Source organism: Narcine bancroftii, chromosome 13 (genome assembly GCF_036971445.1).
Source record: "Narcine bancroftii isolate sNarBan1 chromosome 13, sNarBan1.hap1, whole genome shotgun sequence".
In the NCBI taxonomy this organism is placed as follows: Eukaryota; Metazoa; Chordata; class Chondrichthyes; order Torpediniformes; family Narcinidae; genus Narcine; species Narcine bancroftii.
The window spans coordinates 1486520-1501720 of record NC_091481.1 but is presented as its reverse complement, the minus strand read 5'-3'; the positions used below and the strand labels follow the sequence as shown (position 1 = coordinate 1501720).

At 44.7% G+C, this 15201-nt stretch overlaps 2 protein-coding genes across 2 annotated transcripts in view; one reads left to right on the top strand and one right to left on the bottom strand.

Moving 5' to 3' along the window:
* The window catches only part of elapor2b (endosome-lysosome associated apoptosis and autophagy regulator family member 2b), a 65240-nt gene extending 64522 nt beyond the window's left edge, over positions 1-718 (top strand). Inside the window, exon 22 of the mRNA XM_069909071.1 lies at positions 160-718. Coding sequence (XP_069765172.1) covers positions 160-219 — 60 coding nt within the window. The 3' untranslated portion in view covers positions 220-718. The remainder of the gene's footprint in view (positions 1-159) is intronic.
* Positions 719-8671: 7953 nt separating this feature from the next.
* The window catches only part of LOC138747909 (metabotropic glutamate receptor 3-like), a 32917-nt gene continuing 26387 nt past the window's right edge, over positions 8672-15201 (bottom strand). The window contains exon 5 of the mRNA XM_069907535.1: positions 8672-9036. Within this exon, the coding sequence (XP_069763636.1) occupies positions 8960-9036 (77 nt within the window). The 3' untranslated portion in view covers positions 8672-8959. The remainder of the gene's footprint in view (positions 9037-15201) is intronic.

The window sequence follows — 15201 nt, the reverse complement described above, 5'->3', positions numbered from 1 at the left end:
CTGCTTCTAATGGAGCCTTCCTCGGTTGATTTCTTAGGGTCGTTGAAAAGTTAACTGTGGCCCTGACTTAAACACTCATTGTCTCCCGATACTGAACAACCACTGCTACAGGCAAGTCCAGTACTTCATTTAATTACTTTCCTTCTCTTATTGTTCAAGGATAAAGAAGATATTTTTGAATCTGTTCAACTCAAATCCCCAAGATCACACAATATATGAAGATGGAAGTTTAGCTTTCAGGAATGTTGGTGGTCATTTCTCCTGTGACGTGTGGGAGGATGTGCCAAGCACAAGCGATATGGACAACCAGACTGTCCCCGAAAAGCTTCTCAAAGAACTGTTTGCAAGCATGCCACTGTTTGATTGCCTTATTGTGCGGACGGTTGGTGAATCAGACCAGAGTTGCCAAAATGGTCAGTGTCTCTGGTTGTCAAACTGACAATGAATATCTCAGGAAGAGCTTACAATCAGTCTTAGTCATTGCTCACCACTTTGATTGGATACTGGGGCCTATTTTTCGTGGTGATTTGTGGGGTTTGCAAGGTGAGTTTTGTCTTGTACACTTTTTCCAGTTCTGCCACACCCTTCTTTTGAAAAGAAGTTAAAATACTGCAATTAAAAATCCCATTGTTTAGAATTCCCCAGCACTGATTGATGTGCAAAGCAGCAAATGATCTGTAATCTCATTGATGTAAATTAGAAGTTTTGCAACATGGAACCATGTGTGATTTTTTTATAGATATCAAATCAGACCCCATCAGGTTAAGGTGATGGTTTCTCACAGGGGCCTGCTATCCTGGAAAGATGGTACATTGTGCTTTGAAAGTTGTTGTTTTGTAATTTATTTTAAACCCTGGGTGATTGGTGTTGGTCAGTGACAGGTCTGATGAATGTGTTTTTTGTCTGAACGTGCCCCCCTCTGCCTCTCGTTCAGTCCCCTGTGTCAGTTGAGTGAATGTGTAATTCTAAAAATAAATTTCCACAGGTTGTCATTTTCCAATTTCACTATGATGGCCATTGACATTTTTAACGTTTCTTTGGATTGTCCATTTTGAAATTTAAAATCAAAAAGCAAAAAAAACCTGAATAAGCTGGAAATGTGAGATCAAAACACAAAATGCTGGGAAAGTCAGCAGGTCGGGCAGCGTCTGTGAAGGGGAAATAAGTTTAATGAAAGGTCTTCGTCCTCAAATGGCAACTCTATGAAGAATCCCACTCTGTTTCTGTAATCTATTGAGTATTTGTAACATTTTGTTCATGTTTAGAAAATGCTATTTTAATATTTATTGATACTTACATAGCGACACCAAAAATACTGTGAATCATTTTCAAGTCAGTGAAAGAGAAGTCCTGTGGATGGATGGTGTATTGGAAAATGCAACAACTGAATTAACCAGAGTGATTACACTGGATGACTGGATCTAGTGATAAACACACAGAGTTGCTGGAGGATCTCAGCCGGTCCCGCATCGTAAAGATATATCACCGACATTTCGGGCCTGAGCCCTTCCTCAAGGTACGAGTAAAAAGCAGGAAAACTGAAATCACTTGCAAATTGGAGGAACAACAGCTCATATTCCATCTGGGAACCCTCCAACTAGATGGCGTTAACATTGACCTCCGGTTTTTGTCATCCCATCTCTCCCTCTTCCCAATCCCCACGCCTCCTTTCCTGCAGCTGCCTCATTTCTCCCCGCCCCCCCCTTCTCTTACTCTATCCCTCGGTCTCCTGTCCCCCAGCTCTGCATTCACAGAGCCACTTACCTGGATGCTGAGACCTGGTGAGTTCTTCCAGCATTACTCTGTTTTTACCACAACCACAGCATCTGCAGACTTGTGTTTCACTGACTGGATTTAGTAAATGTGCAGCAAAAGATACAGGAGGTATCCATTATGGATTGGGAATAAGGCCTTATTTTCATTCTCCCTGTGTTGTAACTGTTTGGAAATCTTTAAGTGCGAATGCAATGGGCATTCTCTCAGTGACGACGGAGCCCCTGAGAAAGGAATTAACTCTGTTTCTCTGCTCTGAATTTCTGATTGAAGCTTCATACTTATGGATCCATGTAGGGAAATCTTTTGGTGAAGACTGGAATCATAGAACATTACAGCACAGAAACAGGCCTCTTTGGCCCTTTTAGTCTGTGCTGTTCTGATTTTTTTCCTTAGTCCCACTGACCTGTGCCCAGTCCATAGCCCCCCATACTCCTCCCATCCATGAACCTGTCCAAATTCTTCTTCAATGTTAAAATTGAGCCCGCACTCACCACTTTAGCTCGTTCCACGCTCCCACCACCCTCTGTGTGAAGAAGTTCCTTCTCCTACTCCCCCTAAACTTTTCCCCTTTCACTCATACAATGTCCTCTGGTTTGTATCTCACCTACCCTCAGAGGAAAAAGCTGACCTGCATTTACTCTATCTGTCCCCCTCATAATTTTAAACATCTCCATCAAATCTCCCCTCATTCTTCTACACTCCAGAGAATTCTGTTTCACCTTTCCCTGTATCTCAGTTCCTGAAATCCGGGCAACATCTTCTCTGCACTTTTTCTATCTTATTGATATCTTTCCTGCAGTTAGGTGACCAAATCTCCACACGATACTCCAAATTTGACCTCACCGATGTCTTGTACAACTCTACCATTAATATCCCAACTCCTGCACTCAATACTTAGATTTTTGAAGGCTAATGTGCCAAAAACTCTATTTATCACCCTCTCCACTTGTGATGCCACTTTCAGGGAACTGTGTCTGTATTCCCAGATCCCTCTGTTCTGCTGCCCCACCCCATACCTGCTGGGCATTAACACTGAAATCAAACTGGAAAGAACATTCAGCAATATAGCTTTCCCACTGCAGGAGGTGCGAACTGAGTTTGTCTGGCAACTCCCAGCAACACCACCAGAGGGCAGCGAGACCATTCGAGTCCCTTTGCTCAAGCAGGTTGCTGAATGCATTCAGTACAGAACATGGATCATAACAGCTAAGGTCTTTCCCTCCAATGTTGACGATTCATTATATTTGTTAAATCTGTAGTTTAGTAGACCTCAGCTGATGAACGGGACTGCATTGACAAAAACCTACCCATTACATGACTAGTTAGACCAGCGGTTCTGAAACCGTGCACATAACGAGTCAATGAGGGACGATTAAAACAGTGGTTTTCAAACTTTTTCTTCCCACCCAAAGCAATCCCTTACTAATCACAGAGCCCCGATGGCACAGGGATGTGAGTGGGAAGAGAAAGGTTGAGAACCACTGGGTTAGTGTTTAATCAGAATCAGATTTTATTGTCATGAACGTGTCATGAAATTTGTTGTTTTGCGGCAGCGTCACGTGCAAAAATTGCTCTAAATTACATTAAAAAAGATAAATTAGTGCCAAAAAAAGAGAATGTCAAAGACTAGAGGGTTTGGAATTGAGTGAGAGGGAGAAAATGTGAATCAGAATCAGGTTTATTGTCATGAACCTGTCATGAAGTTTGCTGTTTTGCATTACAGGTGCAAAAGTTGCTATAAATTATGTTTCTGTAAATACTGAAAAACAAATAAATTAATGCAAAAGTAGGGAAAGTGGGGCGATGTCTGTGGTTCACTGTCCATTCAGGAATCTGATGGTAGAGGGGAAGAAGCTGTCCTTGTGTCGTTGAGTGTTTGTCTTCAGGCTCCTGTTCCTCCTTCCCAGTGAGAAGAGGGCACGGCCTGGCTGGTGGGGTCCTTGAGGAGGGAACTTGTTTTATTTATATAGAAATAATTGGGCCCCTCGCTAGAACTATTTGTCAGCATTTTGATGAACATCTTGATTCTTGATTATTACAACTGCATTATCTGTTTACATTATGAATGAATTGGTGATTTGATATTTTAAAACTGTGAAATAGTGTTGCACTATTTAAGATAAATATGAAGGTGAATTGTTCCTTGAATTGTACAAAGAGATAACTGAGAAAAAAGAGTTCTGTAAATTTAACTGAAGGTACAGTTGCAGTGTTGCAGCGTCCAAATGGACTGGGTAGATGGTTCGTAACTGTAACTTTATTCCGACCACTTAAAGGAAACCAAGTTAAGGGGAATAGTTCTCTACCTTGTCAACTAATGAGTTGGGAAGTGAGATTGGAAGAAGTAAATGGCATGAAAAATTGGCCTTGATTTTGGGAATCTAGGAAATTAACAATGCATTTCAAAAGCTGGAATTGAAGAGGGCTGTTTTGAATTAGTCCTTGTCCAATGCCTGGGTTCCCTCTGCCTGGCAGAGTTAGCCATTAATTACCACCCCCTGCCCCCCCCCCCCCCAAACTTAATTAGACATGGAAGAGGTAGAGTGTCCACTTGAGGAGCAGTTGGCAAATGACACGGCCAAAATGGTGTCGTCATGAGACCTTGTTTTCCTTGTCCCCTGTTTCCCTTCAAATTCATTTGCATATTCCCAAATTAATGTAATCGTACAGTTTACAAAAGATTTAAGAGGATGTTGCTTTTAAAAAAAATCTTGATTGATTTATGGTAACTTGCAGTTTGATAAGTGCAATGGGAAGAGAACTTGGAAAAGAAAATGGAACGTTTTAAAATCAGAAGGTGCGTGTGATTGATTTTAAATAACTTTTAAAAATAATATATTTATTGTAGTGTAATGGTTGAATTACTGGAGTTGTACCGAGATGGGAGACTCGGGTTCGAATGCCACTGTGGGAATTTAAATCAAGTTGTTCAGAAGCAGAATTTATTGTCATCAACATGTCATGAAATGTTTTGCGGAGCTGCAAACATTGATATAAAACCACCTTATCAAAAAGTAAAAATGGGGAACTAGGGAATAAAAATCTTGAATCAGGACTGGTGACCATGAAATTATCAGGGCTGATTAAAAATGCATCTGGTTTAAATATGGACCACAGGGGAAGGAATTTGCCATGTTTACCTGATCCAGCTGTAACACAAACTTGAATGAGGAGCTGCACTCACTACAAAGATGCCCTGCTGTCCACCAGGGTCATGCCCCAGGTAGACTGGACGTGGAGGAGATGCTTTCAGTAGCAGGAGAGTCTCGGGTCAGAGGGCACAGCCTCAGAACAAAAGGATGTCCCTTTAGAACAGAGATAAATTTCTTTAGCAGCATTTGATAGGTTCTTGAACAGTAAGGGGGGTCAAAGGTTATGGGGAGAATGCAGGAGAATGTGGTTGAGAGGAAAATACATTAAAACGTGATCAAATGGTGGAGCAGACTCGATGGGCCAAATGGCCTAATTCTGCCCCTAATTGTAACCTCTATCTATCTGTAGAAACCTTTTGCCCCTTTGTACCTTACAGCTAACTACAAAGTGGATGGCATCTAACTGGATGATCCGCAGGGCCAGTTAAGGATGGGCAGAAAGTGTTGGCCATGTCAGCTCCTTGCACCTTTTGAACCAATTAACTAATTCGTCTGGTTAGAGTAGGTGACATCGGCCAGTTCCTGAGAAATAAAGGCCGCATGGTTAGTGTAACAGAAAATGCTTTTACACCCCCAGCGATCAGGGCCGGGGTTTGAATCCCGAGCTGTCCGTAATGTTACAGAAAATGTTAGAATAGCTATGGGTAAAATATGTCCTTCCCGTGTCTGTGTGGGTTTCCTTCGGGGGCTCTGGTTTACCTCACCCTCCGAAACATACTGGGAGTGTAGGTTAATTGGGCAGCACAGACTCGTGGGCCTGTTACTGTGCTGTATGTCTATATTTAAAACAAAATCAAAGAACAAGTGCATTCAAACCCAACCTCTTCAGCCTCTTGGTTGCATGGTATCCAGCTTGATCTCCTGAGTTTCCCTGATCAATTTTGGGTTGGATTCGTTTCATTCATTCATCTTGGTCCACGATTGATCCTGGTCCACGATTAATTCATCTTTGGGAGGTGGGGCCTCGAGTGTGAGTGTGGCCATTGGGACAGATTTTTGTGCAAGGTAAATTCAAGTTCCCAAATGTGCGCTTGTTGCTCAATGGTCAGCAGAAATTTGTGCTGCAAAATAGATTAAGTGGAAAATCCCACCCCCAAAGAGTAAGTAAAAGCTTTCATTTTGATTTCAGATTTGCTGAATTAGACTTAATCACAATTTCATCTTTCCAAATGCAGTGAAGCATAAATATTTTACACGACGGGAGGGGAACTATTTTAACCATCTCTCGATGTCCAGTCCTGTAGGTGCAGCAGTTTGCAACATTCCTTACATGTTGTGCATTCCAGTTTTTCAGAGTTTGTTCATTGTGTTGTATGTTTTGTACTTGTCCCTGAAGTTTACTTTGTTCTAAGTTGTATATTGTCATTAACAAAAATAGTTCTGGTTTTTAGTGGCATCTTTCTTAAATAAACATGAACATTTTGGGACTCAGTATATCTGCGGAGTTTTGTTTTAAATGAGGAAGTTTTATTATAATGGAATATTATGGGTTAAGGCTGTTATTTGAAGCTATTTTGTGTAACTTCAACATTTTAGTCATGAATTCATAGAATTACACAACACAGGAAGAGGCTCTGACCCAATGCCCCATACTGACCAGGATTCAAGATTTTTATTGCCATGTAATAACACTGAAAATGTGGTATTGCACAAAATTTCTCTTAGCCTAACATAAGGCAGACAGATCTGTCATCAGCGGAAATTGCCCTGACTGACAGAGAAAGAGAAGCAAAAGAGAGTCTCCCAGAGTCACTGAGTGTGGGTTCGACCCCAGCGCTCCCACAGCCTCACAGTCTTCAGTCCAAACCATCAGCCTTCAGTCCAAATCACAGTCTTCAGACAAACCATCAGTGATCCAAGTTTCAGACCCACACCTTTGACACAATCAGGAAGCCTCCAGCACCCTCTCGCATCTCGGTTCCGATACCCGATAGCCTTTCAGCCGCACCTGAGCGAGTCTCCAGCCTGCGAGAGTGCCTCGCCCCAAGTCTCCAGCCTGCGAGAGCGCCTCGCCCCAAGTCTCCAGCCTAGAGAGCCTCACCCCAAGTCTCCAGCCTGCGTGGTACCTCACCCCGAGCCTCCAGCAGCTTCAGCTGGAGTGTTCTTCAGCTTCGGCGCCCCTCTCTGGTCCACCGCCATGGTCACCATCCTGTGGGTCTTCTCCTCTGCTTCTCTTTCTCAAATGATGGGTGATCTCCCCTCTTTCTAGTGCCCTTCCCATTTATCAGCATTTGGACCATATCCTCCCAGTGGTTTTCAACCTTTTTCTTCCCACCCCCATCCCACCTTAAGTATCCCTAAGCCATCAGTGCTCTGTGATTAGTAAGGGATTGCTTAAGTTGGGATGGGGGAGGGAAGGGAAAGGTTGAAAACCACTGCTGTAGACTTTTTCCGTCCTCACACCTGTCTTTTCGACTTTTACTGTTCCTGCCTCTCCCCTTTCTTTTGGCAACTCGTTCCACACACCCATCACCTTGTGTGTGGAAAATATACCCCTCTGGTCCCATTTAAAAATTTTTTCCACTCACCTAGTTTTCAACTCCCCTCTCCTAGGAAAAAGATTGACCATCCACCTTATCGAGGCCTCTCCAAGGTTTCAGCGTGTCCCTCTCTCCAGGGGTAAGAGTTCTCATCAATGCAACTTCTCCTTTCTGACCCGAGACATAGCCCAGGTGATTTTATCAATCTCTGTATCCCAAATCCCCAGGGGATTGTGGAATGTGTGTCATAGTGTAATCTCAGAGCCTCCAGATTGGTTAAAACTCATTGCTGTTCCCTTCAGAGGATGAAATCTACCATCCGCTCTGGCCTGTGTGTGTCTCCAGACAGCTCCTCGTTCCAAGGGCAGAAGGGATGGGCAATGAAGTTCTGGCTTTGGCTTTGGCAGTGATGTCAGACTCTTACAGTGAAACAGGGTAATCGTCTGTGGTGCAGCTCTCCTGTGAATGTAGTCTCCCTTTGTATAATTACCCAATATAAAGGCAGTTTTATTGCAGATGACTAACAAGGAATTGAAATCCATTGCAAGGAGAAGTGAGCAAATTGGAATTCCCGCACTTCAGTATTATGGAGGATCTTTCCTTGACCCATTCGTATCAATGGCATTGTGAAGAAAGCATGCCCGTGCCTGTACTGCAGCAGGAGTTTGTAAAGATCTGGTAGGATATCGGATATCCTGTAAATTACTACAGACGTGTGGTGGAAAGTGTGCTGACCAGCTGACCAGTATGAGGATGCCAATACTCCTGAGCGGAAAGCCCTGCAAAAGGTAATGGTCACAGCCCAGGACATCAGAGGCAAACCCCTCCCCACTATTGAGAGCTTCTACAGGGAACACTGCTGTCGGAGAGCAGCAGCAATCATCAAGGATCTGCCCCACCCAGCACACGCTCTGCTCTCGCTGCTGCCATCAGGAAATAGCTCTCAGTGCCACTAGACTCACACCAGCAGGTTCAGGAACAGCTGCTCCCCCTCCACCATCAGACTCCATCAGGGACCCGTTTAAGGGCTCGTACTTGTGCCCTTTCTCGGTTATTGATTTATTTTCTACATTAGCAGTCAGTTTGAAATTGAATAGATTAGGAAACAGGTGGTAGTAATAGTTTGATTGTTGTAAGTCACTTCATGAAGTAAGGACATCTACATCAATGAGAACTGAGACAGCGAGAGATTCTTATTCAGTTTATTTTACGTTAAAGTTTCATTGTGCTGTTAAAACCATGTTACGTATTGTTACTATATACAACATAAAAATTACTCTCCATTCTAGTGTAAATACATCACAAACAGTGGGAGAACCTCAAAACTTTAGAATAGTTGGTCATATATTCATATAGTGCCTGTCTTAAGTAAACAGTGTATAACAATTTATGTAAATAAGTTATGTACAGGGTAAAGTATTAACTGGAAAACCCAACTATGGTTTTAGTTACTTACAGCCCTTAGAAATATCTCAATACACTGTCTCTACAAAAAGTTACTGTACACGGTGTGTCCTCTGCATCACTCCAACAGCTATGTTGGAAATGGCTTCACAAAGATGAAGTGGTGGAGTCCAGAACCTCTCGCCCATTGCACACAGTCAGGACGTGGTGAGCGATGGTCGATGCTGAAAAGCAACAGTATCGGGGCAGGTTACTCCAAGTGTCCTTGAAATGTAGAAAGGAAAACATTGAGTGTAAGTAAGTAGGTCTATCGCTCCGACTCTGCAAAAGCCAAAGAGCCCCCCACCCCCACCCCACCCCCATTGTTGGGAGTTCATCGTGACGGCAGATCTAGGCAGGTTGAGGGGAATTGCTGCACGCAGTTTGACTCCAGAGAGGCTTCGGACTCTGGATTCTGGAACTAAACACAATTTGCTGGAGGAACTCAGAAGGTGGAGTCATGTCAGTGGGAGAAAGCCCACCCTATCCTGTGTGACCCACCCTTCTCCTCCTGATAGCATAACAAAAAGGAGCAGGAGTCGGCCATCCGGCCTGTTGAGCCTGCTCCGCCATTCAATGAGATCACGACTGATCTGATGAGAGGCTCATCCTCACCGACCTGCCTTTTCCCCATATCCCTTCATTCCCCTATTATGTAAAAATCTATCCATCCTCATCTTCAATATATTTACTGAGGTCACCTCCATTGCTTCAATGGGCAGGGAACTTCATAGATTCACCATCCTCTGAGAAAAGCAGTTCCTCCTCATCTCCATCCTAAATCTACTGCCCAGAATCTTGAGGCTACATTCCCTAGTTCTAGTCTCCCCCAACAATGGGGGCAACTGACTTACCTCTATCTTATCTAAGCTTTTTATAATTTTATGTTTCTACAAAATCCCCTCTCATTCTTCTAAATTTCAGTCAGTACAGTCCCAGATGACTCCTCCTCATTGGCCAACCTCTATCTGTGGAATCAACCTGGTGAACCTCCTCTGCACCACCTCCAAAGCCAGCATCATCCTTCCTCAAGTAAGGAGACCAGGGGAAAAAAGGGGAGAAAATGCCACTATATATATTCAAGAGGGAAATGTTTGTGTGTATTTTAATTGATATGGTTCATAGTGTGAAAAGTAAATTTAAAAAAAAGTAAGGAGACCAGAACTGCACTCAATGCTCCAGATGTGGCCTCACCATCCATTGCTTCTCTTTGCCTTTCTCTTTCTCTCCCCCTCCCCCCACCTTTGATTGGCACCGGCCAATGAACTGGCTCTGTCTGTCATCCTTCACCTCCCTCCCACCCTGGCCTCTGTATAGCAGTTACCTCCCCTCTACTACTCTCAGTCCCGAAGAAGGGTTCCCGCCTGAAAAGTTTGCACTTCTATTTCTCCTACTGATGGGTTCCTCCAGCAGATGGTGGTTTGTGTGTGTTCCTGCTGAAGGGCAGCAGGGACAAACCAGGAAATTATAGCGTTGGGTTGGGGAAATTATTGGAGAGGAATTGCAAGGATAGGATTTATCCACATCTGGATTTGTTAGGGAGAGTCAGAATGTCTTTGTGCAGGATTGGTCATGTTTTACACGAGTACATTTCTTGAGGAGGTGACAAAGATGCGAGATGTGAGTAAGGCAGTGGATGCTGTCCATATGGACAATGTCGCTCATGGTAACCTGATCCAGAAGATGAAATCACATGGGGTCCACGTAGACGTCATGGAGTTGGCTTGGCCATAGAAGACAGAGGGCAGAGATGGAGCCTATTTCCCTGACTGGAGATCTGTGACCAAGCACTATTCAGCAGGAATCAGTGCTGGGATCTCTGTGGTTTGCAATATATGGAAATCTGATTGATTGGCAAGCTCACTAATGACACAAAGAATGATGGTGGAGTTGTGGAGAGTGAGTTTATAGATCAGCTAGAAGTGTGGGCAGAGAAATGGCAGATGGAGCTTTATCCAGAGAAGAGGTGTTGCAGCTTGGGTGAAATGTAAGAGGAAGTATACACTAAACAGGAGGACCCTTCAGAGCACTGATCTTTGGTACATCCATAGCATCTTGAATGTGACATCGCAGGTGCAGGGGGGGGTGGTAAGGAAAGGGATGTGTTGACATTGGAGAGGGTTCAGAGGAGGTTCTGAAGGATGATTCTGGGAATGAAATGCTGATCATGAGGGGTGTTTGACAGCTCTTGGCCTGTAATTAGAATTTAGGAGAATGAGAATGGGGATTTAAGGCAGAGATTGATAGGTTCTTGATTAGCCAGGGCATCAAAGGTAATGGGGAGAAGGCCAGGCAGTGGGGCTGATGGGCAAATGAATCACCTAGTGATTAAATGGTAGGGCAGACTTGATGGGCTGAATGGCCTATTCCAGCTCCTATGTCTTACGGTCTTCTGGAATGGTATGCTTGCCTTCATTAGTTGAGACATTGAGTATAAACTTCTGGAAATCACCACAACTGTTGAAAACTGGTTCGATCACATTTGGAGTATTGTGTGTAATTCTGGTCACAAGATTAATGGAAGGATGTATAGGCTTTGGAGAGGGTGCAGAAGAGATTCACTAGAATGTGGCCAGAATCGGAGAATATTAACTGTAAGTCTATTGGGTTAATCCTTGGATTGTTTTCTCAGGGGTGTTGGAGGTGGAGGGGAGACCTGGTGAAGGTTTCTAAAATTCTGAAAGGCCTTGATAGGTAATAAAAATCAGTCAATTTCCCAGAGAGGTGAAGGGGGAAGACTTTGAATACTGCAGGGCATAGGTACAAGGTGGAGAGGAAGTGTAAAAGAGGTGTTTTTAAACAGAGTGTTGGATGCCTGGATTGGGCTGTCAGGGAAGGAGGTGGAAGCAGAAACGATCGGAACACCTAAGGCATTTAGATATAGGAACTGGCAGGAATGGAGAGATGGATACCACGTGCAGGCAGATGGGATTAGTTTAATATGGTGTTATGGTCAGCACAGACATTGTGGGCTGAACAGCCCATTTCTGACCTGTAGTGTGTATGTTCTACGTGTGCCCAAGGACAACTAAGTAGCTCCGCTCTCAGAGAATACTTCAGCTATAGTGAATCTGACTTTCAGGTGACGTGTTACACCAAGGCCCGATCAGTGTGAAAAACCTTGTGACCACAATTTGGAGCCAAATGATTCATTCCCAGTGTCTGGACTAACAGTTATCTCTCATCCATCATCCTGTCAGTGGTTTATAGACAATAGACAATAGGAGCTGGAGTAGGCCCTTCGGCCTGTCGAGCCAGCACCGCCATTTTACAGATCATGGCTGATCACTACCATCAGTACCCCTTTCCAGCCTTATCCCTATAACCCTTAACTCCTTTGCCCACTAGAGTCTTGTCTAACTCTCTTTTGAACATAATCAGCGAATCTGCCTCTACTACCCTCTGAGGCAGAGCATTCCACAGATTCACACTTCTCTGGGTAAAAAAAATGTTTTCTCATCTCCGTCCTAAAGGGCCTACCCTGTATTCTTAAACTATGCCCTCTAGTCCTCGTCTCCCCCATCATTGGGAACAAGTAATCCGACTTCACCCTGTCTATCCCCCTGATGATTTTGTATACCTCAGTCATGTCCCCCCTCATCCTTCTAAACTCCATCAGATACAAGTCCAGTTTTTCTAGCCTTTCAGCATATGTCAACCCCGCCATCCCTGGAACTAACCTTGTAAATCTGCGCTGCACACCCTCTATAGCTAGTATGTCCTTCCTCAAAATTGGAGACCAGAACTGGACGCAATACTCCAGGTGGGGTCTCACCAGGGCCCTGTACAACTGCAGAAGGGCGTCTCTGTTCCTATGCTCCAATCCCCTCTTTATGAAAGCCAACATGCCATTTGCCTTCTTCACAGCTTTCTGAACCTGCATGTTAGCTTTCAGTGACCGGTGAACAAGTACACCCAGATCCATTTGCTCCTCCCCACTCCCTAGCTTGTCTCCATTTAAATAATACTCAGCTTTCCTATTATTGCCCCCAAAATGGATAACCTCACATTTGCTCACATTGAACGTCATCTTCCATTCAACAGCCCACTCCCCAAACTGTCCAAGTCCCTCTGCAATTTCCTGACATCCTCCTCACACCCCACACCGCCACCCAATTTCGTGTCATCTGCAAATTTGCTCAAGTTATTAATAATCCCCTCATCCAAATCATTTACATAAATTACAAACAACTGAGGACCCAATACCGATCCCTGCGGCACTCCACTCGTCACATCCTGCCATCCTGAAAAGGACCGGCTTACTCCAACCCTTTGTTTCCTATTTCTTAACCAATTTCCTATCCATGTCAGCACCTTACCTCCAATTCCATGCTCCCTGATCTTGCCCACTAGTCTCCCGTGCGGTACCTTATCAAAGGCCTTCTGGAAGTCCAAATACACCACATCCACTGGCTCTCCCAAGTCCACCCTCTTTGTCACATCCTCGAAAAATTCCAGAAGGTGAGTCAAGCATGACTTACCCTTAAGGAATCCATGCCGACTAGCCCTTATACTATTATTTCTGCCTAAGTGTTCTGCTATTACTGTAAGTGGTTTGTCTGTATGCGTGTTTTGCAGTGGGGACCAGAGAACGCTGTTTTGTCGGGTTGTACTGGCAAACTTCCTTATGAATCCTGTTCGAAAGATAACCTGGCTCGAAGCTTGGAGTTCCTTCTCTGGACTGCCTTGTCACAGGGAGCCCCTGACCTTGCACTGTCTCACACATGACATCTCTGCTGTTCACAAGCCAACTGTGGGACCGTGCTATGCCTGCACCTCCATTGCAACAAAGCAGCAAAGCCACTCCACTGGGAGTGGAGGGCAGTGGAAGGTACTCACTTTGGTCCCAACCATTGCTCCGGTCTCTGCTCTCTGACCCACTGCAGAGTTCAAGCCTGAACTCTGAACAAGCCCAGCAGCTGAAGAACAGAGCTCCAACGTGTACCATTTCTATTGCCGACATCGGTCTTGGTATGACGCAGTGTTGCCGGAACTCGCCATTCCACATTGAAGAGCTGCTCCATTTGGGGCATCAAGGAGAGGTTTGGAAAGGGAGCAGGAGAATCTTTGCAAATGGGAAGGGTTGAGAAGCAGACGGAGTGAAGAGCAGCCCTTGTGTTGGTGTCTCAAAGACATGAGGAACTGATGAAACCTTTCCATGGAGGATCAACATTGCCCTAGGCTGGCATGTCAATCAGACAGCTTGCTTAGGAGTTGGCGGTGATCTGATGCACGTACCATGTATACTGGCATAACTGTCAATACTGTGTAATAGTATCCTCCCCTTTTTGGCCACAACCGCCTGCTCGTTCCTGGTCCCGATCCCCCTGCCCATCCAGGCTCCTGACATCCTGATCGCGGTTCCTCATCTTGGCTGTACGCCCACTGGAGCTCTGGATGCCATTGCCTCAGATTCTGCCTGTCCAAGCTCCCAACCACGGATCCTCACACAGGCTGCCTGCCCCTCGGAGTTCCCGACGCCCCAAATGCAGACTTACCACCCAGTCCCAGCCATCCGAGCTCCTGATACCTTGAATAATGCAGGTACTTTTCAGATGAGCAGGTGGTCAAGGCGTCAGGATCTCAGTTGAGTGGGCGGTCGCGGCCAAAATGGGGAGGAGGGCAACTATTACATGAATGCTGTTTAGTCCAAACAAATTTGATGATTACACAAGTATATACAGTACTTAAAATGTTGAAAGGCTACACATAGGAACTAGATTTCCTCTGGTGAGAGTGGTATGAAAAGAAACATTCTTTACTTTAGAAAGAGGAGAACGTTTGGAAGAAACATTCCCCACAAAAGGTAGCAGCAGGTTGTAACTCCTTTCTCCAAAGGACGTGATGCTGGTTGGTGGGACTGGGTGGAAGGGACTGTGGTATGGAGGGGCCAAAACTCCAGAGGGTTGTTAACTCGGCCTGCAACATCACAGGCACCAGACTTCACTCCATTGAGGACATCTACATGAGGCAGTGTCTTTAAAAAAAACCCCAACCTCTATCCCCCCCCAGGCCATACCCTCTTCACTTTGCTACAATCAGGGAAAAGGTCCAGGAGCCTAAAGATGAGCCCACAACAGCACAAGAATGGCCCCTTCTCCCCCCCCCCCCCCCCATCATCAGCTTTCTGAATGATCAATGAACCAAAGACTCTGCCTCACTGACTTTTTGTGGACTATTTTTATTTATTGTTGTAAGGTGGTTTATATAAATGTTTGCCCTGTGGTGCTCCCACAAAATAACAAATTTCATGACTTGTTCTTGACAATAAATTCAAATTCTAACATTTGCGGGGGTGGGGGGGGGGGTAAGGAATGTTAGCCATGTGACAGGGCAGAGCTGAAGGATGA